Source organism: Pseudorca crassidens, chromosome 1 (genome assembly GCF_039906515.1).
Source record: "Pseudorca crassidens isolate mPseCra1 chromosome 1, mPseCra1.hap1, whole genome shotgun sequence".
In the NCBI taxonomy this organism is placed as follows: domain Eukaryota; kingdom Metazoa; phylum Chordata; class Mammalia; order Artiodactyla; family Delphinidae; genus Pseudorca; species Pseudorca crassidens.
Window position 1 is genome coordinate 146232119 of NC_090296.1, and position 27837 is coordinate 146259955.

General features: G+C 50.1%; 1 protein-coding gene across 3 annotated transcripts in view; it reads left to right on the forward strand.

The window, feature by feature from the left end:
* Window positions 1-2977: 2977 nt before the first annotated feature.
* Window positions 2978-27837, forward strand: part of ALPK3 (alpha kinase 3) — a 53504-nt gene continuing 28644 nt past the window's right edge. Inside the window, exons 1-5 of one of the 3 annotated variants that reach the window (XM_067697826.1) lie at window positions 2978-3192; window positions 8339-8377; window positions 11905-12026; window positions 22345-22462; window positions 23049-24276. In XM_067697826.1, coding sequence (XP_067553927.1) covers window positions 3050-3192; window positions 8339-8377; window positions 11905-12026; window positions 22345-22462; window positions 23049-24276 — 1650 coding nt within the window. In that variant the 5' untranslated portion in view covers window positions 2978-3049. The remainder of the gene's footprint in view (window positions 3193-8338; window positions 8378-11904; window positions 12027-22344; window positions 22463-23048; window positions 24277-27837) is intronic. The other 2 variants (XM_067697818.1, XM_067697809.1) reach the window with 2 other exon arrangements.

Here is a 27837-nt window from a genome sequence, read left to right on the forward strand (position 1 = left end):
AACTACTGAGCCCACGTGCCACAACTACTGAAGCTCGCGCACCTAGAGCCCGTGCTCCACAACAAGAGAAGCCACTGTAATGAGAAGGCGGTGCACCACAACGAAGAGTAGCCCCCGCTCGCCGCAACTAGAGAAAGCCCGCAGGAGCAAGGAAGACCCAAGGCAGCCAAAGGAGAAAAAGAAAAGTTGTTGCTAATTGTGTGGAGCCCAGACCCAGAGAGGTGCTAATTCAATCGTGGGCTGCTCTGGTTTGACCTCTGTGGGGGTATGTGTGTAACATTTTCAAAAGGAAATTGATAAATTGGAGAGTCACTGGCATAACTAGCAGCACCATATCCACTGTCGTGAGAAATGGCCTGAAAGGGAATTCTAGGTTCTTCGTTGTACTAGGCGAGGCCTTCAGGATCTGGCCTCTGCCTAATCCACTTCTCTCTCTGTTTGCTCAAATCCTTTACACTTGAGTGACATGAATGCCAAGCTGCTTCACACCTCCATATCTTTGTGCATACTATTCCCTCATCTGGAATATTCTGTCCACCTGCCCCCACCCACAAGAGTCTATTTGTGAGTCTATTTGTGATAATTGCCTACGCAATTATCAAAACCCTTCTTCAGCTTTAGTTTCTTCCTTGTAAACTGTCCTAACCAAATCCCCAGACAGAACTAACCACTCTTTCTTCTATACTTTATGCTCCCCTATGCATGGCTTTATAATTGTACATTTCACCTTACATTGTGTTTTGCTTATATTCCTGTCTCCCCCATGAGACCATAAGATTCTTGAAGGCACAGATCCTGTGACCCTTGCCTCTAGCACATGTGCTCTAGCCCGATACATGGGTAATCACTTCAACAAATGAACCAAAACTCCAAGCAGGCTTTCAGATATGTGCAGGACTGTCCTGTAGACAACAGAAGAGATTTTAATATGCCCACCTCCAGAGAGCCAAGAACAAGGATGAATGGGGGCATGTGGTCAAATTTGGCAAATTCGGGCTCATTAGGAGATGAGGCTTTAGTATTGGTTAGGACTCTTAGATTCCACTAATAGAAGCCTAACTTGAATCAGCTTGAGCAAAGGGAGAACTTTTGGGGTATGGACTCCAGGAAATGGTTGAACTGCCAAACTGCTGGAAGACCATGGACAAAGGTGGATCACAGGAACACTTGCAACAAGGCACCTGAAAGCCATCAGGACGCTGTACCCCTTGCCTTTGCTTCTCTCTGTGTCAGCTTCCTTCTTCCTCACTGCAGACTGGCCTCCTCCACACAGCAAGAAACATGGCTGCTAAAAGCTGGGACCTTGCAGCTCACAGCTTTCCACCACAGAGGGACAGGTTTTCTTTCCCAATTCCAGGTGAAAACATATTGGTGAAGAACCTTGACTGACACAGCTTGGGTCTGATGCTTGCTTCTGTAGTCAGGGAGATGGGTACCATGAATAGACTGGCTTGAGTCAGAAGGGAGGGTGTGGGGAGTGGGGGGAAGGGAACATGTAGGATCAAGGCAGTTGCCATCGGAACCACACAGTGAAAGTGAAGGAAGAGCCATTTCCAAAAGGAGTGGGGATGTGAGTGTAGCTTCTAGAACAGAGGGGTTGTACTCCTTTGCTCCAACTTTCTTTCTTTCTTTCTGGCTGCATTGGGTCTTTGTTGCTGCACGCGGGCTTTCTCTAGCTGCAGCGAGCAGGGGCTACTCTTTGTTGTAGTACACAGGCTTCTCATTGCGGTGGCTTCTCTTGTTGTGGAGCACGGGCTCTAGGTGCGTGAGCTTCAGTAGTTGTGGCACTCGGGATCAGTATTTGTGGCTCATAGGCTCTAGGGCGCAGGCTCTGTAGTTGTGGCGCATGGGCTTAATTGCTCTGCGGCATGTGGGATCTTCCCAGACCAGGGCTCGAACCCGTGTCCCCTGCATTGGCAAGCAGATTCTCAACCACTGCGCCACCAGGGAAGCCCTCCAACTTTCTAATAATTATAACCATCCAGCTCCAGGTACTTTCTGGATGCTCTCAAGGTTGTAGGAAACGAAAGAATGGGTAAACAGACTGTGGTCATTCCCAATATTTACAACCAGGTTTACACAGTGATTAGAATTTTGCTCTCAGAAATTGTTGAATGATTGTTTTTCTGGGCATTAGGACTCAGCCCATTTCCCCCTCGGGTGCTGGGAAATCGAGACTGAACAGGGTGGAGAAGGAGGTTCAATTATTCTAGAGGTGTTTACTGAACCCCTAATCTACTAGATAATGGAGAGGAACATTCTGAGGAGTACTGGCCTCCTCCAGAACTGAGGTCACTTATGCAGGTATGTGGGTTTGGGTTTGTCTAAGTGCTGGATCAACAGCCGCTGGCAAGGCCAGGGTCAGTCAGGGCTGCTACCAGCAAGAGGGGCGGGTCCCTGGCTCCCTGGTCTCCCACTGGATCCAGCACCCCAGGTTCCGAGCAGCTTTTCCGCCCCCTCGCGCCCCCTGCCCCCCGCTTCTTTCGCGTTCCAGGGCTTTGGGTCGCACACCCCACGCAGCTCCTTGGGTACTTCTGCACCTTCCCCTTGGCAAAGGCCGAAAAGCCCGAGCTTCCACACCTGCGAAACGGGGGCGCGAGCAGGAAAAAAAAGGTTGGCAGGAAGCCTGGGTCCTAGGGACCTGGTGAAGGGCATATGCTTGGTCGCCTTTCAAGAACCGCACCCCCCTTTCCCCTCTAGCTCCGGGAGGCCTCCCCGGGCGGCTGGCCCCGACGCCAGGGCGGCTGCTGGCGCGGAGGGGGCGCTCCACACACGTCGGGCGGTGGGCTGAGGGAAGGAATCGACGGACCCTCGCGCACGGCCTGTTGGGGCTGGCGAGGCCCCCGCGGCCCGGCGCCCCCCGGCGCCTCGGAGGCCGCGCTGGCCGGGCCGGGGGAGGGACAGCAGCAGGTGACGACGGCCTGGCCCGCGGCTATAAATAGGGGCGCGCGTCTGCCGCGGGCGGGAGCGGCGGCCGGCGGCGCGGTCCTGGCGGGCGGGGGCCTGGAGAAAGGGCAGGGGCCGGCGGCGGGCGCGGGCCGGCAGCAGCATGGGGTCACGGAGGGCCCCCGGCCGCGGCTGGGGCTCGGGCGGACGGTCCGGGGCGGGGGGCGACGGCGAGGACGACGGGCCCATGTGGATCCCCAGCCCCGCCAGCCGCAGCTACCTGCTCAGCGTGCGGCCCGAGACGAGGTGAGTCGCGCCCTGGGGGCCTGGCCGGGCCGGGGCGGCGTGTGGGGAGGGCGGAGGCCTTCGGATGGGCCCTTGGAGCGCCGGCCCGAGGCCTGGGGACATGGTCAGGCCGGACCGGCCTTCACGGCCCCTCACGGCTCCCCTGACCTCTCATGGCCCGTGGGCCTCTAGCCTCCGGCAATGCGAGGCTCTGGGGACGAGGAAGGCCCTACTTTGGGGTGATTTCACAGGGGCCTGAACGCTCTCCTTATCTCCCCTACCTCACTCTCGCCCCTCGCTCAGCTACTCCCGGGCCTCGGATTCCACAGCTCGCGATAAAGAAAGCCAGAGAGGCTGACATTCTTGCCGGCTGGAAGGGAGGGGGAGAACATTCTCGGGGGTGGGCAGGGGAGAGGGAGACGTGGGGGGCGCTAGGGGCACTGCCCTGAAGGGGGCTGCTTCGCTCCGGATTCAGCGGAAAAAATAAACTCTTTAGAGAAGGGTCTTCCCCTGGGCCCAGGACTTTGGTCTTCCCCGGGATCTCGGTGGGAGCTGGTGAGGTGAAGGGATTGCTCGAGGTGCTGGTCGGCCCGGCCTGAAGATTCAGAGCTTGTGGCTCTGAGGAAGCCAGTTTCCCTGCCCAGTCTGGGGGACTGGGATGCCAAGGGAAGGGGCCGAAATGATGAGCCCTTTACTTCTCTTCCAAGAATTAAAGAGGTGTGGATGCTTTGTTTTGGGAGCTAGGCTACCCACCCGTGTAAAGACTTGCAGACAATAGAGGGGCATTTTGGCACTCAAAGGCACCCAGACACACAGGAACACGTTCATTACCATGGAGACGGACACTTCCTGTCCCCTCTGGACAGCTTCGTTTCCCTCCAACTCTGGAGTCTATTCCAAAGGGAATTGTGATGGTTGGCTATTGGGTTAGTGGTTGTGTCACAGCCCCAGAACTTGTCTTACCGTAGGTCACACAGAAAACAGCCAGTCCTCTGAGAAGCTGTCTGGAGACTTCTTGTCCTCCGTTCTTAAAACAGCACAAAAACAGGCATCAAGGACATTCAGGAAAAGTCCCAGGCACTTCCTCGTGGATTGGCTGAGTTCTGTTGACCTTGGAGTTGGAAAAGTTCAAATGTAACCGGAACCGGTTTCTGCATAAAACTCGTCAAATGGTGTCACATGTCTGGGACAGGGCTGAGGGCTGGTGTTAGTGATTGAGTCAGACTCGACAAGGTCCCTGGCTGCCAGAAAGAATGCCCCTTCCTCCTAGCCACTGGCTCTATGGAAAAACTGGAATGACATTTGTATATTTACTCCAGTCCATGGTGAAGCCGACTGCCTTCCAGGAGCCTCACGCTTGTCTCATACTTGTCACAGTGATTTGTCTGGGCTTTGCCTCCTGTGTCTGGCCTTTGTCAATACCAGTGGAACAAGGAGAAGCGGGATGCAGGGCCCTTCTCAGAGACAGCATTGGGGTGGCTTGAAAACCAGGCAGAACTGGGAGGGCAGGGGATCTGGGCTGTTAGGAAAAAGGCTGGAGAGTGGACACATGTCCACTCTCCAGCTGCCACCTGAGAAGTTGTATGGTAGATACAATTGCACATGTGATGAGTGCAAAGCAGTGTGTCAGCCTGAGAACTGCAAGTGGATTAGAAATGTCTGGCTTCAGTCCCTTTGGACCTAAGTGAGAATGTTCTTAAATGGAGACTCTTTTCATCAAGTGTTTGGAGGGGCAGGGCTGGGGCAGTGGGAGAGAGGGTTTTCTAGCCCAGGACTGTGGGCTGTGGTTTTGCCTCTGCCACCTGGCCACAGACCCCCGCCCCGTCCCCGGTCCTGAGAGACAAAGAAGGCTAGGTTTCTCTTACCTCTGGAAAAACCTCTGGCCAAAGAGGGGAGACTGTGAAAGTGAATGGGGCTGTGTTGGGTACTTGGGGCGGAGGCAGTTCACAGCCGTCTATCAAGGCCTGATTCCTGTGTTAGAGCAGGCAACCATATAGTCTTCTGTCTCTCAGAGCAACCTGACTGCCTGTGGGTGTGGGAAGAGAGCCCAAGAGATGGAGGAGAAAGAGGGTCCCTTGAGGACTTTGCCAGTTAACCCTGGCTCCAGCCTAGATGAGCCCTGACTATCCAAGAATTCTGATCAAGAGGCAGGTTCCGTCCCACTCACTCTTGACTTCAGCGTTTTCGGGTCTACCTTGATACACAGCTATCACAGAGCTTGTGAGTCATCATTCTCATGGGACCTTGGGAGGGTAGGCTGCCCCTGGGAGCCGATGGACAGCTGGGCTGTGAGCCAAGCCACCAGAAGCCTTGGCCCAGGTCTAGAACCTGTCTTCCTGTGCATAGCTTTCCTTCCTCCAACCCTGGAGGGATTTCCAGTCCGTAGTCAGCTCAAGGATATTTCCAGTACCCCTGGGGTCAGAGGTTCAACATGCAAGTAATCCCCCCAAATTGTAGGCCCTCCCTCCTAGGGCATCCAGCCTCTAGGACCTCACCCCTATAGGAAGGTGGGGCATGGGTAAGCTAGAGTAGGTTAAGGAACCACAGTCGGGTGGTTGCAGTTATTACTAACTTGCTTCCGAGGGACACTTAGAAGTTCCAGAAATCTCTGACCACTCGTTTCTTGGACACTCTGGTCCAAGTGGGCTCGGAGGAGCAGCAGAGCCCATGATATTTGCTATAGCTTTGTGACACCTCTTCTGTTCTGCTTGGGTCAGGCAGGTTGTCTAGGGCTTTCAGGGAAACTGAGGCAACAGGCCAGGACTTTCTGAGGGCCTTTTATGTCCCAGAATATATGAAAGCCAGGAAGAATGGGAGGCCCCAGCTTCCAGGGCCAGTCCTGGTCCCCCACGCTGTCGCCCCCTCTCCCCCCAGGCCTACTTTTCTCCTTTATGAAGAGACCTTTCCTTCCTGGGCCCTGAATGTCCATTCTATAAAATGAAGGTATCATTAAGAACTCTTTTAGCCTTTCTACCCCAACATTTGATGCCTCTAATTCTGACTCACTCACAGTCAGTAAATGGGGAGTTCCCTTCCTGGGTGAGAGCCCTGAACCTACCTCTGGCCCAGTCAGCAGCGCACAGGCACCTTCTGAAGACAAGGTGCCTCCACAGCCCAGGACTCCTCCTGACATGGCTAATTATGTAAGGGTGAGGCCTAGAGAAAGCAGGATGATGGAGCCAGGGAGCAGAGCATCACAACCAGCCCTAGAGAGAGCCAGGGAGGGGTCACTATCACAGTTCAGACCCTTGCCCACTTGCAGGTGGAACCTATCGTTTTCTGTCTGAATTAGAGAGCTGATTCTCTCCCTCTCCCTCCTAGGGAAGAAATCCAGACCCAACAAGGGAGAAATCTCTCCACTCTGAGGAGAAAGGCAAAGGAAGTTCATGGTCAGGAAAGGATGGAGTTGGCTAGTGCCTTGAAACCACGGGAGGTGTGCCCTCTTGGCCTCCAGAGGGTTTTTGAAGCTGTGAGCAAAGGCAGCTGCATTCTGGAGCAGCAGCTCCCTCTGGGGGGCAGGACCCTTCCAGACTGAAAGAAATACTTCCCTTCTCTCCCTCCCTCCTCCTCCCTCTTTCTCCCTCTTTCTTCCATAAAACAGAGGTTGAAGACCCACTGTATGCCTAGCACTGTGCCAAGAGCTACAGAAGCTACAAGAGCTAGGTTTGAAGGCTGGGTAGGCAGGATTTAGGTGAGCAGAAGGAAAGAGGGAGGGCTTTCTGAGCAGAGAGGACAAAAGTGAAGTCTCAGAGGCCAGGAATGGACCTGTCCATGCCAGTTAGGCGACAGGTCTGGTTACAGTGGAACCTGAGTATTGGGAAGTAGAGAACCGTGTGTGATGGGGTGCGAGTAGGTGAGGGAGGGCCTTAAGTGCCCAGTCAAGGAGTTGAGACTCAATATAATACACAGTGGGGGGATTGTAGCTTTTTTTTTTTTCCAGAGAGGTGGTGTGATGACGGGTGAAGGAGAAGGGGATTGTGTGCTCATCCAATATGGAGGCACGAGGGTCTAGATCAGAACACAGCAGCAGGAATAGAAAAGGAGAAAGAAGGGCCTAGAATTATGGACTAACTGGACTTGGGAGGGAGAAGGAGGAGTCCAAGATGGCGGATTTACAGCTTCAGGAGAGTGCTGGTAGTATCCACAAACCCAGGAGCCCTGGAGTGGAAGCCATGTTTTGGGGTAGAGAATGAGTTTGGTTTTTTTTGTTTATAAAGATACAGGCTGTCAGTGGTCAGAGATGCAGACAGAGTTCCATTGAGCAGACTGGACTGCTGATAACGAAGGGAGAGCTATTCTTATGGTGGGGACAGACTGAAGGGAGTGAGTGTGGTTGGGTGGCCCCTGAGATCGCCCAGGGAGCGGTGGGAGATGGTGGCCCTAGACTCCACTGGAGATATTTGTGTTAGGAAAACTGGAGGCAGAGGCAAAAGTTGACTCATGTCAAGTGGGCTGGATCTCCACTAAGGGGCAGCTCTGTGTGAGTCCTCACCCCCCAGTGGCCTACACAGCCCCTAGCTGGTGTCCGCTTTCAGCTGCCCCCGGGGCAGGAGGGATGATCAGGGCCTCTAAGTGTAAAGGGCCTTGGGCTGGTCTGACCGAACTGGGTGCCTCCTGGCTCCTGTTGAATTAACTGCTTTGTTCTTCTCCTGTTCTTCACACTCCCAGCTGGTTTGCCTTGCGTGGTCTGTTTAACCGTACTTTAACATGTTAATGGGTGTTCTCCAAGCCACCTGTCTCCTTCCCAGCCTGTGAGGGGATTTCCAGGAACGGGGGCTCTTCTCCCCATAAAGGCCGAGGGTTGAAGCAGGAGCTGCCCCCAAGCTGGCGTGCTGTGGAGTGGGGAACCGTGCCAGGAAGCTACAAGTGATTCAAGGACCTGGGACACACCTTTCTCAAAGCTCAGCCCCTGGGGGCCTCCTTCCTGCCTAACCATTTCCCTGGACTCTGTTGCATTTAACGAGCTCTTGGTTTCAGATACATTGTGTCGGGTGGTGAGGCCACTTGCTAACTGGAGCTGGCCAACTAAGACAGCTGGTCCCTTTTAATAGAAAAGCCCCTGGGCCCCAGATGGTGGCCGATTAATACTTTGCCCACTGTTGTTGATTTCTCCTCCTCCTCTCCTTGCTTTTTTGGCCTAATGATTCCATTTGCTGTTTTTGCTTAGCTTATCAAGCAACTGGTTGTCTCACCCCAGCTCTGGAAGGTAAACGCACCATTGCATTACATTTCTCTGACTGCTTTTTTTCTTGGGTGTGGGCATTGAGGGGCCTCTGGGTGACTGCTTTTGCACTAACCAGGCTGCATGGGGTGAGGGGAAGGTGGAGGGTGTTTGGGGAGGGTGTGAGAGGGCACTCACGTGAGCATGGGTCTCACAGGGGCCAGAGTTGATGCCTGCATGCACCATCCGAAAGGGGTGCTGGGACCCAGAAATAGGCCCGGGTCCCTGAGATGCCTGCAGCTGTATCTCTGTGCCCCTGGGAGAGGCACCATGGGACCAGAACAGAGAACCACCAGTCATGTGCCCCATTTCTCCCCCATCCTAGGCTTTCATGGTTTTTGTAACCACATATCTAGGTTTGACACCTTATTGTTTATCTTCTAACCATGGATACTTCCTTGAAAAAAATTTTTTTTCTCAGTCCCATAAGTTCTCCTTCTGTCATCTCTTTCTCCCAATTTCCCTCTCCTTTGGCTCCTCTCCACCTCTGCAGACTGTGAACCCTGTAAGGTCAGGGAATACCATGTTAGTGTATTCCTGCATTAACTTGTTCTCTGAATCTGCTTCAGAGACAGATCGGGGCCTGAGCAGGCCCACGGGCCGGGTTTGCCTGTTGAATGACTGTCCTCTTGCCTCCTTAGCTGGGGACAGCTCTCCACCCCTGGCAGAACTGACAATTATGATCAAAATGGGAACGTTTCCTGGCTACTTCCAACCACTTAGGCCTCATCCCCGACTCTGGCAGATTTGGGGAGAGTTGGCTACAGTTTCTTTACACAGAGAAAGATTTCTGCGTAGCTAACTGGTTTCTGAATAGCTAATAATTAGTGCCTACCATGTACGTTTCCTGTGATAGGCAAGAATACTGAGAGACCTTTGTTCTGGGTGGCTCACTGTCTGAAGGGGTAGAAGAGAGGGTATCACAACGAATTCAAAGCAGAGTTGCTAAGTGCTAAAAGAGAGAGGGTCTTGGAAGTCTACTTAAAGCAAGGTAAATAACCAAACCTAAGGGCAGGGTTAGGTTCCTTTGAACATGTTGAAAACCAGTGGTGATTCTGGTGTTCTATAGAGACACATGATTAGGCTGTGATATCCTTATGAAGTCACAGAATTGGAAGGACCTGGAGGTGTCAGGGTGGGACCAGACCATTTTCAGATGCATGGACTTCCTGGCTTTCCAGGGGGCAGGAAGCAGCAGACTCAGAGTCCATCCCATGTCTGAGTGGTTTGGAAAATGGGAACAGAAAGTGGGTGACATTCAGTAGAATATGATAGTATATGCAGTGACTCTCCCTGTCCCCCCAAATGTACCCCAGATCCACTCTCCTAGAGGGCATTCTTCTAGCTATACTTTTCAGCAGTTAATATAGTTAATAATATAGTTAGGACCTAGTCTGGAAAGTTTGAGAAGATAAACATTCTTTCTTATTCAAAAAAAGTAATGAAATAACATAACTACCTGTTGTTGAATATCTAGTGTGAGCACTGCAAATTTTCTTAAAGCATAATTTTCCTGTTTTCTCACTTACCAGTAGCTTATTTTCTTAGATTTTTCCCAAGCAGCTTCATCCCTAAGAGCCTAAGCTGAATATGAGATCCAGGCTCATGTTCATGAGTAGGGTAGGATTCAGATCATGTAGGGAGGACATAATTAGGTATGTTTTGAATTAGTTGCAAAATCGTAGAAGTCTGATTACTTTTGGCATAGCACTTTCCTTTAGAAACTGTTGGTTGGGATCTGGTATTCCCCAAAGTCAGAAACTGCTGCTAGCATGAGAGCAGCAAGAAACGTTTTCAGATGAAATTCCCGAGTGTCAGGGAGTTGATAGTCTAGATCCTGAAGGACCTTCTATTTTGAATGGATTAAAAGGGAAAGGAAAGGACAGTAAGTTGTAAGAAGACAGTTCTTACAACCATCTAATAAGTTACTTAGGTTCCAGGTGAGAGCGTGGCAGGGAGTGTTATGGCAGCCTTAACTGCAGTCCCAACTCAAGCGTTCAGGCACGTGAGAAGTTGGGATCCCCTTTCTGGGTAGTCTTTGTGGGGGAGGACTCCTGTCAACTGCTCAAAGGCCCAGGCATCTGCATTCCTGTACAGAAACCATGGCTGGACCCCCTCAGTCCAGAAGTCTTACTTGATCCCAGATACTCTTCCTGGGATGTGACCTTTCTCCTCAAACTCAAGTCCAGAATGATAACCACAGAAATGGTAAATTGAATGTGGAGCCCTCCCCACAAAGTAGGGTTTAGCTTCTATTTGCTTGTGTTCCCACAGACTCTTACCTGCCCCTGGTGGAGAGATTACAGGCAGACACACACTGCCCGCGGGCGACTACCCGTTCCTCTGAGGCTCAGAGAAAGGCAGCTCTGAGTGATTTGTCTTCTCCCACAGCAGTTTCTCCTGCTCCCCTTCACATTACCCCTTGCAGTCCTCCCTGCTGCTCACAAGAGGGCGTGTGAGTTGGGAGGGGGAGGAGGGCTGGGCACGGCTTGTGCCCCACACAACCTGGCTATGTGGTTACACGTCACGCCTAGGGATGTATTGTGTCTCTGCTGGCCCATGGAAGGGTTTGGCATGGTGGTTTGCTCGTGTGTGCAGGCAGGAGAGGACTGTAAGTGCTGAGCAGTGCTGGTGAGTCTGTGCTGGACTCAGTGAGCGCACAAATGCCCCTGAGTTCTGGAAGATGGGCTATCACGAGGGAACTGAAAGCCCTGGCTTTTGCAGTGGTGGATCTGTTTGTGATTTGGCGGTCTTGCTGGTTGGTCCTGGAGCTGCCAGCTGTGTATTCACTTGAGCATGTGGATCTAAGGGGGGAGCAAGGGAGCCATGACTGGCTTTCCACTGGAAGTCCATAGCCCTTTTTAGGGTGAGAATTCATTTGAGTCTTTCTTTTCTGATACTCCTAGGAGCTAGAGGCCACCCTTGGATCTAGACCCCTGGCATTGACCAGCTTATTCTTTGTCTACTATGGGTCTATCTATGCTCACAAATGCAGGGGCTTTTCTTCTGAGCCTAAGCTTTAGGAGAGGCCCCTGAGCTCCTAGGACCTATGTATACATGGGGTTGGCTGGCTTTTCCCTCTGTGGCATGAATGGAGGCTCTGCTGTGCTGGGGTCTCCATCTCTGAGGCTGGGCCTATCCATGTGTGTGTATCCCCCATGCACGAGCTTCCCTGAAAGGTGGAGTGTGAAGCAAGACTCCACAATAAGGATGGAATGGGGATGCCAGGACTGGTGGTCTGGCATGCTCAGGAGTCTGGTCTCTGGTCAGATGCTGCCTACTGTAATGGGTCTGGGTCAGGATCCCATTCAGCCCCTTGGTAACTTCCCTGCTCCCAGCCTGGCCAAGAGGCCTAGGCTTTCTGGAGGAAAGACTTGCCCAGGTGCTGGAGCCATGGCCACGAGATGACGGATGGACATGGTAAGATTTAAGCTACCTTGGGCACCAGGGTGTGGCATAATGCGGTGGAGGTGGGAGAAAGGCTGCTCTGAATAGTTCTTTGCCTTTCCTAGGAGCACCTTCTGCTCCGTCATTGCTCAGCTAACAGAGGAGACCCAGCCGCTATTTGAGACCACGCTCAAGTCCCGGGCTGTGTCCGAGGACAGCGACGTTAGATTCACCTGCATCGTCACAGGTAATGAGGCCGTCTGTATGATCCATGCCAGGGTGCTGCACAGGTCGGGGTCTAAGAGGGCTGTGGGGACAGGCACGTAGAGGGGTTGGCTGTGTGCACGAAACTGTGCAAGTTGACATTTGTCTTCTTAGCTTTCTCTCCAGTTTCATCTCCCTGTGTGGGCTGGGGTCCCTTTCTCCTCCCATTCTGGAGCCACATATACACCCTGCTCTTCTTCAAAACCTGTCTTCTGTAAAGGTTCCTCACCCTCAGGCATACATACACGACTGATGAATCTTATTCCAAGGAAAGAAGCTCTCCAGTCGAAAGAGGTTTTCAAGGCTACTCCTCAAATATCCCCATTTTACAGTTGAGTAGTTTGTAACTTGGGAGTCTCAAGCCTGAGAGGCAATAATGTAGAGTGATTCTGACCGCAGACCCTGGAGACAGACTGCCTGGCTTGGAATGCTGGCTTGTCCCCTTTCCAATTATGTGATGCCGAACACCTCACCTGCAAAGTGGGGACGATAATAGTATGAATACATGCAAAGCATTTGGAATAATACCTGGCATACAGTAAGTACTGTATAAGTGTTAGAAGTGAAGACTGTCATGTGTGCATTTCACTGAACTCCGTGGTGGAATTTGAAGCAACAGTTTGGCAGAATAGGAAGCAGAGACATACTCCTTGGAAGGGGGGAATAAAGGGGTGAGGGTACTGGGAAGCTGGCCCTGGGCATTATATCCCTCCCCCAAACCTCCCAGCAGTGGCTCCATTGCACTAACCCGACCTGCTTCAGGGCCTGCAGGACTCACCAATGGGTGCCTATCTCTCCCAGCTCTGCAACCACCAGGTCAAGATTCCCTCCAAGAGCCCATTTTTTTCAGTAAATCAAGGGCGTTGGTGGTTTCCAGCTACGACATGTCCTGATTCTGGGGAAGCTGTCTGCCCCAACCAGCTAAACATCTTCTCTGAGACTGGATTCCCCTGGGCAGTTTTCACCTTGCCCAGAACCCTCTGTGCTCAAAGCTGAGAACACTTCCGAGGGATGCAGAGATGCGCCTGCATCCCTTAACTTTGTACAGCATAACACCTTTTGCAACATGTATCTGTTTCCATTGTTGTCAAATTCTTACAAAACCCTGTGAAGTCAGTGCTATTAGTCAGATTTTACAAAGGAGGAAACTAGAATAGGTTAGGTGACTTGCCAAAGCCCACAAACCTGGTGAAGAGGAGAAGCTGCTTTTGCTCTCTGAAGCATCTGATGCTGCTTGCTTATGCCTGCATCTGCTATGTTACTGTGCTTCTCTGCTTCCCCTCACTCATCTCCTTTATTTATTTATTTATTGGGTCTTCATTGCTGCACACGGGCTTTTTCTAGTTGTGGTGAGCCGGGGATACTATTGGTTGTGGTGTGCGGGCTTCTCATTGCGGTGGCTTCTTTTGTTGTGGAGCATGGGCTCTGGGCACGCGGGCTTCAGTAGTTGTGGCACGCGGGCTCAGTAGTTGTGGCTCGTGGCCTGTAGAGCGCAGGCTCAGTAGTTGCGGCGCACGGGTTTAGTTGCTCCGTGGCATGTGGGATCTTCCCAGACCAGGGCTCGAACCTGTGTCCCCTGCATTGGCAGGTGGATTCTTAACCACTGCGACACCAGGCAAGTCCCTCTAATAGCCTTTTAAAATAACTTTCCACAAGATCAATGCCATCGGTACCCTGTCAGTTACTTTCCTTAGAGACATCCCTATTCTATGTGAACTGGTGGCCTTTTAGGCCTAATACACAGCTGTTCTACTGGGTCTTTCCTTTGCCTTTCTTCTGGGTTTGATTCAGTTTCCTGGATCTCATGTCTTCCTTTTTCTTGGCTTACTCTCTGGCTTTATTGAGCTGCATCCTCCAGTGGCTTCGTCAGGTCCCAAAGATGGTACAAGAGCAGGAGGCATTATGATGACAAGCTCTCAACCTATCTCTCCTTTGAGTCATTCTGCTCCAGTGTGACTTAGTTGTTCTCTGCGTCTGGTACACAGTCGTCATCCTAGGATCTCCCTTCATCATCATCCTGTGGATTTCCTTTACCCCTCCTGTAATGGACTTCTTGTTTATTTGTATTCCACATTTGTCTCTTTCTTGATTTACATCCTTGTTTTGGTAGCTTCCTAGGAGGAGTACATGGTAAGTAAATGTCAGACAACTTTTGTCTGAAAATGTCTTTTTTCCCTGCTTTACTCTTGATGGAGAGTTTGGCTAGGTATAGAATTCTAAGTTGAAAATAATTTTCCTTCAGAATTTTGAAAACATTACTACACTGCCTGCTTCCAGTGTTTCTGTTCAGAGCAGGAAGACAGTTTGATTCCTGATTCTGTGCATGAGACCAGTTTTCTCTCTGGAAGCTTTTAAGAGTGTTTTGATATTTCATAATGATGTATCTTGTTACGGGTGTCTTCATCCAGGGGCATGCTTGGATGCTTTCAGTCTGGAAACTGATGGCCTTTAGTTCTGAGAAATCTGAGATGATTTTGATGTTGATTTCTTCCCCCTGTTTTATCTGTTCTTTCTTTCTGGAACTCCTGTTATGTGCATATCTGCTCCCCTGGACTCATTCTCTTATTTTCTTATCTTTTCTTCCCTTTCATCTATTTGTCTTTTGTTCTTTCTGAGATTTCCTCAGTGTTATATTTCAACTTTTCTATTGGGTTTTTTATTTATAAGAGCTCTTTTTTAATCCTTTTCTAGAACATCCTGTTCTTTTCATGAATGTAGTATTTTCTTTTAACTCTCTGATACTGGTAATGATAGTTTTCTAAACGTTTCCTGCATGGTTTGTGTTTCTTCCAGTTTGCTTTTTTTCTCTTTAATTGTTTTGGTCCTGAATCTCCTGCTTATAGGCTTTCCTCAGATATCTAGGAATCTTTGGTTGTCAGATAATGAGTAAGAGCAGGAGACTAAAAAGCGAATTGGAAGTTCTGAGCAAGTAGGAGGGGCCTGAAACCTTGGGTCTTCACTCTAGGGTGACCTGGCCACCACTAGAGTTGGGAACTGACAAAGTGAGTTTCTTTAGTTCCTTTCTCTTGGACTAGCCAGATTCCCTAGTGAGTATTCTTCTAGTGTCTTGCCTGAGTTTTCTGGAAGCTATGCAGATGAGAGGATTGGGTGGGCTCTCAGCATAAAGCATTTATTTATTTACTTTTTTAAAATAAATTTATTTATTATTTATTTTTGGCTGCATTGGGTCTTTGTTGCTGTGCGCGGCTTTCTCTAATTGCGTCGAGTGGGGGCTACTCTTCGTTGCGGAGCTCGAGCTCTAGGCGCGTGGGCTTCAGTACTTGTGGCTGTGGGCTCTAGAGTGCAGGCTCAGTAGTTGTGGCACACGGGGTTAGTTGCTCCCTGGCATGTGGGATCTTCCCGGACCAGGGCTCGAACCCGTGTCCCCTGCATTGGCAGGCGGATTCTTAACCACTGCGCCACCAGGGAAGCCCAAACATTTATTTTATAGATTCGTTTTTCCATAGAATATTTATGCCCTCCACCGAGCTGGCTTACCCTCAGGGCAAAGTTTTACCTTTCCAGTTACTAAACTGCATCTTTGGACGTGGGGGGAAGGAGCAGTTAGTTACACAGTGGTATGGAGTGGGTGAGGGGATCCAGAGATCTGACTGTTTTCCACACCTCTTTTTACCTTTCCTTCTTTCCCTTTACCCCCAGTTCCAGAGATATCTGGTTGCCAGTTCCTATGCCCTTTGAGGATTTTCTGGTGTTCAAAGGGTAGTTCTCAGTTTCTCATTGGGTTAAGCTGTCTTGGGTCTGCTAAGTCAGTTTCTACTTGTCCATCTGCTTTCCAGCTTTCAAAATGTTGTTGTTCCTGTTGCTCTCCTTCCCCTTATTCTCCCCTTTTTTAGTGGCTATATATATACTACATATACACACACAAACACACACACACACACACACACATTTTTTTTTTAAATAAAAACATCTCATTAGTGTAGGTTAGTGGTTTTGGGTGAGAGAGTGAAAATAGATGGTATGCTCATGCTGCCTTTTTACCTAGAAGCCTGGCAAGTTCCTTATCATCTTTCAAGGCCCAGCTCAAACAGCTCATCTTCCAGGAGGTCATCTCCAGCATTTCCACAGAGAGCTCTTACTCTGTCTTTCACAGTACAGCTTCTTGGTCCATCTCTCTCCCCAGTGAGACCGTGAGATCTGAGGGATAGAGCACACACCTGACACATCGTGCCTCTGGAGCAGGCACGAAGAAGGCACTCAGTACATATTTGCCAGTATGACCACAGTGACCCTGACTGTGTGGACAACAAAATCAGTGTCTTTTCCACTTTCCACATTGCCTGTTCATTGCAGCTGCAGCTTCAGTGCCTTGACAACAGCAGCTGCTGTGGGGGCCTCCCTCCTTTCCTTCTTCCAATCTGTCCTTTGTAGCCATGGACTCTGAGAGCAACATGCTGAAGCCGACATGAGTCTGACTTATAGAGTCTTGGAGTATTTTACTGGATGCCCCCAAGGTCATCATGGGAGTAAGCTTTTCCCTGTCTCAAGCCCAACTCAAAGGAACAAAGTTTTATCCCCTCAATTGCCATAATACCCATGTCTCATGATGACCAGCCAGGCCCATGGTCTTCTGCTCAGGAGCACCTGCCATGGTGAGATCTACGACTCTGCTGAGTAAGGCTGTAAGATTTCTAGGGCTCTAGCTATCTCTAACATCCACACCTTAGTCCACTGTCGTACCTAGTTCCCTCCTCCTCCCTCCTCATCCCCATGTATATAAAAAAAATCTCAGGTTACCTGAGTCTTTTGTACCAGATTAAGAAAGAATTCTCTGTGATCGCCATAGTATGCTTGGTAAGTAAGCCTTTCCCAATTAACAAAGAGAAAAGGTAGACTGTAAGAGAGGGGCCAGGGGGAGGGGAAAGCATTATGCAGAAAGATCAGAGAACAAAGGAAACAGGGCTAGAAACTGGGTCTCCCCTCTGCCCCCATCTGGAATGGAGGATCGTGGATGGGTGTATGGCTCAGACTGGCCTTTGTATGAGACTGGTGTGGTGATCCTGGCTCATCCCATGGAGATGGAGTGACCTCACTTCCTCCCACCCTGCTGGTAGCACTCCTTGAATGAGGTTGTGATGAGTCAGTCTAAGCAGGGCCCTGCCAGGAGTAGGTGATGCTTTCGTGGTGGGTCAGGATCTAGTCCAGGTGAGGAAGAGGAGTCTGTGCCAGTGCCCCTGCTGGCTGAGCTCTGAGGGAAGCCCTTCAGGACTTGGAGAAGTGGTATATGACCCTGGGGTTCTCCCCTCTCAGAGTGGGCATATGGGGGATAGCAGGCCTTGATTGGACCTTCTGGCTCCTGTCTCCCCCAGGGGCCCCTCTGGCCAGAGTACAACTGTCCTCCTTGAGGCTGCCCATCTCTGTCCAGCATGGTGACCCCTTTCCCCCACTCTCCTCAACTCTGTTGTAGATTCTATCTTAGCCTGTGTATGTGTGTGTGTGTGTGTGTGTGTGTGTGTGTGTGTGTGTGTGTGTGTGTGTGTGTGTGTCAGGACAACTGGGCAGAGGGACTTAGCCTTTAGACAGAACCAAGTTCTTGAAGAAACTACTTTTAGAGAAATAAGTCTAAAATAATGACTGCTGGGGGCAGAAACTTACATATTAGTCCCAGAGTCCCCAAGGGAAAGAGCAGTGGAATAAGGAAAAGGACACCAAGGGCTTTGTCATGTGCCAGCTGTGTGACCCTGAGTAAGTTACTTGATTTCTCTGAGTCTCATCTTCCTTTTGTGTAAAAGGAAGGGATTGTGTAAAAGGGATTCAAACATCTGCCTTACCTGTTTTATAGAAGAGAGGGATTTGAATTTTGGCTCTTCTGTGTACCAGCTGGATGACTTTGGGCAGGAGCTTTAATTTCCTCTTCCTTAAATTGAGGATTAATAACAGTACATTCCTCATAGGATTTATGAGAGGATTAGATGAGATAATACATGAAAAATGTACAGGTCAGTATCTGGCATATAGTAAGTCTTCAGTAAATGTTCACAATTGTTTTCACAGGTTTGTTATGAAGACCAAATGAAATTTTATATTTGAAAGCTCTTTGAAACCTCTAAATTTACATTCATCATTATTCTTCTCCTGAATCTGAGCTTCTCCAAAATGGGAACAGTTAGGATGAGGCTGTAAGTCTCCGAGCTGAGTTCTGGACTCAGGCATGCTGGCTGTGGAGCAGAGGTGTCAGTGTAGGAAGGGGAAGAGGGAAGGCCTCAGGCTTCAGTACTGCTGTGGGCTCTCCTGGTCAGGGCCAAGTGTGTGTGTGTGTGTGTGTGTGTGTGCATGCGTGCATGCCAGCCTGTGGGCACACATACGGGCACACGTGTGTGTGCAGCTGGGAGTGAAGGACCTCCCCTGCTTTTGTGTGTTTCAGAATACAGTTCTATTACCCAGGGCACAAAGAAATGTTTTCTCCCCAAATAAAGTTGTTTCCAGAATCCGTTGTTGCCGTGGAGCCCTAAGCTGTCAGGTTGGCCCCCACCTAGTGAAGAGGCACCAAAAGGTGGCATGGGGGCTGAAGCCCCAGCCTTGTGGCTGTGGGCTCCATTCAGCGTTCCCTTCTTGCCCCATCCCTGCCCTCTCGCTACAGCCTGACTGGACTCGGATGCCCTGGAGGTTGAGGCCTGACTGGGCAGATCATGGGGCAGGGAGGCTCTGAGCCTGGCCCTTGTAGGAATGAGATCACCCCATGGGATGGTGAGGACATGCACGGTGATGTAACCAGGGGCTTTAGCTCACTGTGGAAACATGGGGCTCGCTTTACAGTCAGGGCTGCCCAGAGTTTGTTCCTAGCTGACCCAGCTGCAGCCTCACCTCCCTTGCTCCCTACTCCTGTGCACAGTTCCCCAGTGTGTCCTCTGCTTTCCACCCCACACTATGCTGTTGTGGTTCCTTTGTCAGGCATGCCCTTCCCACTCACCTCTTGTTTGCTCACTTATTCCCTTCCTCATTTACTCACTCATCCAGCAGATTTTTATTTTTATTAAGTAACTACTCTGTGCCAGGTGCCATCTTAGGTGGTAGGGATACAGAAGTGAAGGAGAGATTATGCTGACTCACATGGGACATAAGTCTAGGAGGGGAGACAGACAAGGGGATAGTCAGTTACAGTATTGTGATTAGTGCTATGAAGGGGGGAAGTACAGGCACTGAACCCACGTTTTCTGAAATTCTACCCACCCTCACAGCCATTTCAAATGCTGCTCATGCCATAAAGCCTTTCCTGATTCCCCAGCCAGAGGTGCTCGTTCCCTTCTCTGTACCCTGAGCCGTTAGTGCATTGCTTCATTCATTCACCTATAAATATTTAACGAGTGTTGATTCCATACCAGGCACTATTCTAGGAACTGGGGACATAGCACGAATAACACGGATGAGTCATGGAGCTGTTCTTTCCCCAGGGAGTTGGAGAAGATGGATGTAAACCAACAACCTCATCAGGGTATAATATGTCAGGCAGCAATGCATTCTATGAAGAAAAAGAAACATAGTAAGAGGGCTAAGAGTTTCCAGGGAGACAGAGTCGCTGTTTCACAGGGGCTGGTAGGAAAGGCCTCTCCAAGGAGGGAATGTGTGAACAGAGGCGGGAGGAATCCAGATGTGATTCTCACCTGCTTTCAGAGGCCAGCCAGCAGGGCCGTGTGGCAGGGGTACCGCAGGCAAGGCAGAGAACGGGAGGAGCTGAGGCCGGTGCGCTAGCGCGGCCCACGTCACGAGGGCCTTAATGACATGGGAGCTACTAGGGTGTTTTGAGCAGAGGAGTGCTATCACTTGACTTTATTTACTTCATTTTAAAAGGTTCACTCTGGCTGTGCTGAGAATGGGCTGAAGAGAGGCCAGGATGGAAGTAGTGAGATCAGCAAGGAGGTTGTTGCAGAAACTGAGGTGTCAGATGATGGTGATGGACCAGGTTGGCAGCGGGGAATGGCAAGAAGTGATCAGATCCTGGATACAGTCTGGAGGAAGGGCCCATAGAATCGTCTGATGGAGTGGACGTGAGGAAAAGAATAAGGGATTGCCTCCAGGTTTCTGGCCTGAGCCAAATTAGAAGGATGAATTTGCCCTTTACTGATATATGTGGGACTTGGCTTGGAGAGGGGAATAAGGAGCTTGGTTGGGGACTTGTTAGGTTTGATCCCTATTAGACCTCCAAGTGGAGATGTCAGGTACGCAGTCAGAAATAAGAACCAGTTCTAGTTCTGGGCTAGAGATACAAATTTGGGAGTCAGGAAGATATAGCTATTTAAAGGCTGAAGGACAGGAGTAGATCCCCTAGGTTTTATGGCTAGAGAATGGAGAATGGTTCTGAGTCCTGAGCCCTGGCCTATCTAACACTTATAGTCTTAGGTGGTGATGGTGGGGGAGCAGTGGAAGAAAGAGATTAGGAAAAGTGGCCAGTGGAGTAGGAAAGGCACTCAGAAGGAGTGGCATCCAGGAGCAAGAGAGGAAAAGGTTTCAAGAAGGGACGGTCAATGCTGATAGATCGGGTAGACGAAGCTTAAGAAATGCTAGTGGATTTGGCGATGTGTGACTCATGGGTGACCTTGCCAAGAGCAATTCTGGCGCAGCGGTGGGTACAAAAGCCTGATTGGAGGAGACGGAGTGAAGACAGTGAATACAGACAACCCTTCCAAAGAATTTCTCTATAAAGGAGAGAATAGAGAGATGGGGGCAGGAGCTAATGGGGGACGTGGGGTCAAAGAAAGTTCTTTTAAAAGAAGGGAGACAGTACAGAGGCTTGTATACTTATGGGAATGATATAAGAGAGGAAAAGCTTGATGATGCAGGAGAGGAGGAATGATTGTTGGAGAGATGTCCTTGATGAGGCAAGAGGAGATGAGATGCAGTGAGGGTGTCTTTAGATAGGCATGGGGGTAGTTTATCCATAGACAGTAGGGAAGACAGAGAATGTGTACCCAGATACAGGTGCATCCCTCCCTTGTGCGGAGACCTGTCTTATCTTCTCTATAGTACAGTCGGTTCCCTGAGAGCATAGAGCTGTCTGTCAAGCTCCTATATCTTCATAACCCTTGCTTGGCAGTCAGCACACACCTAAGGGAATATATGTTAGGAGTCTTTAATGTCTAATAAACATTGCAAATTAATTGGAGTCAGCTTAAGAAATGAAGCAGAATTTTTTGGTAAGGCTTAGATGGGCTTCTTATGGAATTGACAAGTAGGAATGTAGCTGTGCCCAGGCAAGGAATGGAGCCAGTATTTGGAAGGATATTGGGACTCTCTCTGTCTTCTTTTTTTAATTTTGGCTGCACTGGGTCTTCGTTGCGGCGTGCAGGCTTCTCTCTAGTTGTGGTGTGCAGGCTCAGTTGCCCCGCGGCATGTGGGATCTTAGTTCCCTGAACAGGGATCGAACCCACATCCCCTGCGTTGGAAGGTGGATTCCTAACCACTGGACCACCAGAGAAGTCTCTCTCTCCTTTTTCTTATTCTATCCTGAACATCAACTTCATTTTCCATCTCACCGTCGACCAGCTTTGTCTGCTTCTCAGTCCATGTGGCAGAACATGGCTGTACCCCTTCCAAGTTATTTCCAGACACTAGGGTAGACCGTCTCTAGGTTCCAATTCCCAAATACTAGATCAAAGAATTGGATTAGATTAACTGATTATGTGTCCATTACTGGACAAATCAGCCAAGTGTCCAGGGAAGAAGGGACATGTGACTTTTACAGTAGGAAACTCTTTGTGAGTAGGGCTGGAAATCCAGAGAGGAGGGGCTGGGAAAATACCTCAGTCAGTTTCACAGTAGTGAATGGTTGGGAAAGTAGGTGTGGATGGGTGGATGGATGAATGGATGGATGGATGGATGTTTTAGCTGTGTCATCAAATAATACTAACAGCTCAGGAAGCTGGAATGAAAGAAGGAGGGCTCTTGGCAGTGGTGTTGATATTGGGTATTGGTGAGAGACCTCCGAGGATAGAGCTGTTACTACTGTTGAGGATGTAGAACAGGCCACTGAAGAAAGGAAGCTTATTACTACCAGCCAAAGCTTTCTGGAGACTCCTTGCCTCCCTTCTTACCAGAAGCTAGGCAGTTTCTCCTCTATATTTGCCTTCCAGCTGCTGAAGGGGAACAGTTTTAGGCTTTGACAGGGCCTAGCTTCTAAAAATAAGCTGAGCCATATGATAGCCCTCTTCTTGCTACAAGCCCCGGGGGCAGGTAGGCCAGTCCAGTCTCTTCAGGTGGTCTGGGGAAGCCATGGCATCCTGTTCTCTGCTCCCACTACGTTGGAACTGGTCTCCCTGCAACCCAATCTCCTGCTTCCCTCTTAGGATACCCAGAGCCAGAGGTGACCTGGTACAAGGATGACACAGAGCTGGACCGCTACTGTGGCTTGCCAAAATACGAGATCACTCATCAGGGCAACCGCCACACACTGCAGCTCTACAGGTGAGGGAGAGGGGCCTGTTCTGCTCTCTCTGCCCTCCTGAAGGTCCTATGGCCCACGTCTGCCCTTAGAAATGGAGTCAGCTGGATGAAGACGCCCAGACAGGATCTGGGGGTGGAGGCGGGGTTCTGCGGCTAAGCTGAGCCACCTGCTGAAGCGTGTCTGCCTGCCAGTGTCTGGGATCTCCTAAGGCCAGGGCGGGAGTATCTCTGACAGCCAGAGAGCTGAGTGTAACCAGAGGGGGTCCTGACCCATAGCAACATTTTCCATGAGGTCAGCTTCCCAAAAAAGCTCCTGTGTCATCCTTCCTTCACAAGGGGCTGTGTGGGTCACCTGCTTCTGAAGGGAGCTCTCCTGGGCCCCAAGTCTAATCTGTCCTGGAAGAGCATGACCTTGGCCAGCTCCCACCCTCTTGCCAGCCTCAGTTTCCTCAGCTGTAGTGGGGAATTTTGGAGGTGGTGCTATCGGAGGTGGGGCGTGGCACTCGGGAAAGGGCTGGCAGGGGGTGGGGCGGGGCGCTCAACTCTGCGAGGCTCTGGCTGCGAGGATTGTGGGCTCTCACCTCCCATCTCATGCTCCTGCCTCTAGGTGTCGAGAAGAAGATGCCGCCATCTACCAGGCCTCTGCCCAGAATGCCAAGGGAATTGTGTCCTGCTCGGGGGTCTTGGAGGTGGGCACCATGACCGAATACAAGATCCACCAGCGCTGGTTCGCCAAGCTGAAGCGCAAGGCTGCGGCAAAGATGCGTGAGATCGAGAAGAGCTGGAAGCACGGGAAGGAGGCCGTGGAAGAGGCCGACACCCTGCGCAAGCTCAGCCCCGACCGCTTCCAGCGGAAGCGGCGGCTGAGTGGGGCCGAGGTGCCAGTCCCCTCGTCCCCCACCCGGGAGGTCGAGAACGGGACACCGGTGGCTTGGCAGGAGGGAGAGACGGAGCCTGGTCAGCACCCAGGTTTGGGCCTGATCAACAGTTTTGCTTCCGGAGAGGTGACCACCAACGGCGAGGCTGCCCCTGAGAACGGGGAAGCTGGGGAGCATGGCCTGTTGACATACATCTGTAAAGCCATGGAGCTGGGGCCTCAAAGAGCCCCCCAAAAGGAGTCTGGGGCCAAGAAGAAAAAGAAAGATGAGGAACCTAAGCAAGGTGTGCAGAAGCCAGAGGTAGAGAGGGCAGCTCGAAGCCACCGTTCCTCTGAAAACTGTGTCCCCAGTTCAGACAAGCCTGACTCCTGTGGGACACAGGGGCCCATGGACATGGAGCAGGTTCAGACCCAGCCGAGGGGCAGGGCCGCACAGGGGCCTGGATCCTCCGGAGCAGATGGCACCAGGAAGCCAGCCTCTGCTGTGGGTACTCAAGACCAGGCCCAGAATGCCCCTGTCCCAGGCCCAGACCAGGAAGTGTATTTCTCCCTGAAGGACATGTATCTGGAGAGTACCCAGGCAGACAAGCCTCAGGGGGAGGAGGGGGCTCAGACCCCCCGGGGCAGTACACCTGGAGAGCTGCCCTCAGGGAAGGTATCCAGCAAAGCCGGAGGTGAGAGGGAACCTGCTGTCCCTGGCCAGCCCACGCCCTCAGCCCCCCAGCAGACTAGGCCCTTCAACAGGAAGAGATTTGCTCCTCCGAAGTCCAAAGGGGAGCCCACCACCAGCTGCAAGCCTGATTCTTCCCCAAGTCAAGATCCAGAACCTGGGGCTCAGAGCTCAGGGAAGGCCCCGCCTCAGGCCTCTGCCCAAGTGCCCACACCCCCCGCCCGGCGGAGACAGAGCACCCAGGACAGCCCCTTGCAGGGGCAAGCAGGCCACAGGACTCCAGGAAAGGTAAGTGTGGGTGTTGGGTGCCCGGAGGCCGCTCGGGAAAGATGACCTCATGGAAACTGTTGCTGCAGCAGCTGGGCAGCCAGTGAGCAGTGGGATATTTATAGAAGGGGGTGGGGTGAGGTGGAGTGCTGGCCAGGAGCAGGGGACCACAGGCCTGGGCCTCGCCCCAGGCAGTCCCCAGATGCCAGGCGTGTGGGCGGCACAGCCTGACTGTGACCATCTCCTCTGACAACATGGAAGTTCACTGCCGAGGGGACTATGTCGCAGAGGGGGGCGGAGGAAGAGGATGTTCTTTGGGGAGGAAAGAGAATGGGGAGACTGAGGAGTGGTCTGTAGTGTGCAGTGGGTCTTGACCTGGGTGCTTAGTAGAAGATTGAAAAAATATCCACTGTCCAGAAAATTCTGACTTGATCTGGGATTTTATCTAAGATTTCGGAGTCAGGTATACCTATGTGCAAATCTGACTATCCTTAACATTGTGCGATCTTGGGCAAGTCATAAAACCTTAATAGAAACAGTGCCTACTTCAAAGGGCTGCTGTGAGAATCAGGGTGCTTGGCCCAGGGCTTGGTGCATGCTAAGAACGAAATAAATGGCAGTAGGTCTGAGACATTACTGTGGTGGGAGGTAGAGGCAAACTGTTTTCCCTGAGGACAGGAGTGCTGGCATTCTTCTGGGGATCAGGTAGCCAACAGAGGACAGAGGTTTTGTGTGGAGACAGGGGAGGGGAGGGCATCCAGGTGGCAGCATTTAGGAGTTTGATGGGGGTAGGGGGCAGGGGAAGAGGGAAGAGGGGAGCGGAATTGAGAGGATTAACAGAAGGAAAACAGTTTATCCCGTTTGGTCAGTGTTTCATGTTTCAGGGGCAGAGGGCAGGCAGTATTTCACAGGAGTGTAGAGAGAAGGAGTGTTTTATGGTGGGGCAGAAGGAAAAAGTGTATCAAGACTGGGGGTGGGTTGGATAAAATAGATGGGATATACTTATACTAAGAAATGATTGGTTGTCTGTCTGAAATTCAGATTTAACTGGGTGTCCTGTATTTCTCTTTGCTAAATCTGGCAACCCCAAGTGGAGACAGCATTTTGGCGGGAACTAAGATGAAATTGTTTCTTGGGGCAGAGGAAGCAGGAGCATGGGTCCCAGGAGACAGGAGGAGCAGCTGAAAGCAGTGTTTCACAGGGGTCAAGGCAGAAGACAGACGGCTTCTTGGAACAGTGAAGGGAAACATGAGGGACAAGCTGCTGCAGTACCTCCTGGAGGGCAGCGGGAAAAGGATGCTTCCTGGAGGGGCTGCCTTTCCCACACAGAGAGCTTTCATGGGCAGGAGGGAGAGACCAGTTTCAAGGGTGGCCAGGGGAGATGGTTTTCTTTCAGTGTGTGCTGAGGGTACTGAGGTTAGTCTGTGGGGACGGTAGTTCAGAGGTCTTTGGAGTGGGGTGAACCTCAAACCAGACTCTCTGAATCTGTTCATGACTCTCAGCCTCTCATGCCTGGTCTCAGGAGGTTTCAGCAGCTGCAGTGGTGAGTTCCTAGGAGCCCAGATGGGGCCGCTCCACATGCGGACAGCAGAGCATATGGTAGGGATGGCCCTCATGGGCCCCTAGGGAGCACATTTGGGAAGAGATCAGGCTGGCGGCCAAGTCTGTGAGTGAATCTGGCTTCTCTGCCCACAGCGGTGGGGAATACCACAGCCAGAATGGCTGTATCCTCCTGACAAGGCCCTCCTTGCCTCTTGCAGGTGGGACGAATGGGCTGGGGCACTGCAGGCACAGGAGAGGCTGTCTGTAGAGGTTCTGCTGTTCCTGCAAAGAGCTTTTGTGGCTTTTTTTTTTTTTTTAGTACTGAAAAAAATTGTGAAATGTATCATACATGTGAAAAATGCATTTAACAGCTATATGTATTTTTGAAGCTGTTGCTTTTTAGTAGCTGAATTTGATTGGTTTTTCATATTCTCATTCTACCAAATCTTTTTTAAAAAATCTTTTTTGATTATGAAAGAAATGCGTGACCATAGTAAAAAATATGGGGGAAAATTCTAAAAGCTGAAAGGAAAAAGTAAAAATTCACCTATAATTCTACCATCCAAAGACATCTTGATATATCTACCAATCTTTCTGTATATGTATTTTGTTATTTAAAAATTTGATTTACATTGTTATTCTGATTCAGTTTTATATTCTCCTTTTGTTACTTCTCATTATTTCATGAGCAGTTTTTCATGGTTCCTGAAAATTATCTGAAAAACTTCATTTTTAGTGGTTATGTAAGATGCCCCAATATGCGTATTTTAACCATTTCTTCAATAGTGTTTATGCTTTTCTTCCTTATTCCAAGGTTAGTTAAATATATATCTGTATTTTTATAATTTTTGTTTGAATTTCTTCATTTGACTTTTAAATTAATCTGGAATTGATTTGTGTGTATAGCATGGTATCAGTCTCTAGCTCAATTTTTGGTTAATAAGTATTCCCCCAAATTCAACCTTTTCCTATTAGTTTGTGATTCTTTCTTTATACACTAATTTTATACCCACTAAAGCCTAGTTTAGTTCCCATATATACAATCGATCATAATCCATTAATCTGTTTGTTGACTCTTACAACAGGATGATCTCATTTTAATTGTTGTAGCTTTCATTTCTGGCAGAGCAACCCTCTTATGCTTCTTTTAAACATGTTTCAGCTATTCTCTCTTGTTTATTCCTGTAGGAAAACTTTAGAATCATTGTTTGAATTTTTCCAAACTCCCAGATAACATTGTTTTTTATACCTTGTGTCCTTATATTCACCATTTTAAAAAACTACATTTTCAAAAAGGGATGAATTATTTTTAACAAGATCAAAAGCATATTACATCCTTTCATGGAAGACTAGTCAGATTTGAATTTTGAATGGTCTTTTAGTAAAATTTGTTAGGTTTCTATTTTTAAACAGCTTGATCGAGGTATAATTTATACACCAATAATAGTCACCTATTTAAAATGTACAGACCGGTGTACACAATTCACAGTTGTACAGCCATCACCACAATCCGGTTTTAAAACATTTCCATCGGGCTTCCCTGGTGGCAGAGTGGTTGAGAGTCCGCCTGCCGATGCAGGGGATGCGGGTTCGTGCCCCGGTCCAGGAAGATCCCACATGCCGCGGAGCGGCTGGGCCCGTGAACTATGGCCTATGAGCCTGCGCATCCGGAGCCTGTGCTCCGCAGTGGGAGGGGCCACAGCAGTGAGAGGCCCGCGTACCGCAAAAAAAAAAAAAAAAAAAAAATTTCCATCACCCTGAAAAGATCCTTGTTCCTTTTTTGCAGTTAATCCTTGTTCCCACCCCCACGACCAGGCAACCACTAATCTGCTTTCTGTCTCTATACCATTGGTATTTTGATTGAGACTGCATTAAGTATAAGACTGCATAAGAATTAATTTGGAAATATCAATATCTTAATATTTAGCTTTCTTATCCAGGAGCATGGTATTTTTTTCTATCATTCAAGCCTTCTTTCTTTTTTTATTTTTAAATTAAAAAAAAAGTTTTGGCCCGAGCCGCGCAGCTCGCGGGATCTTA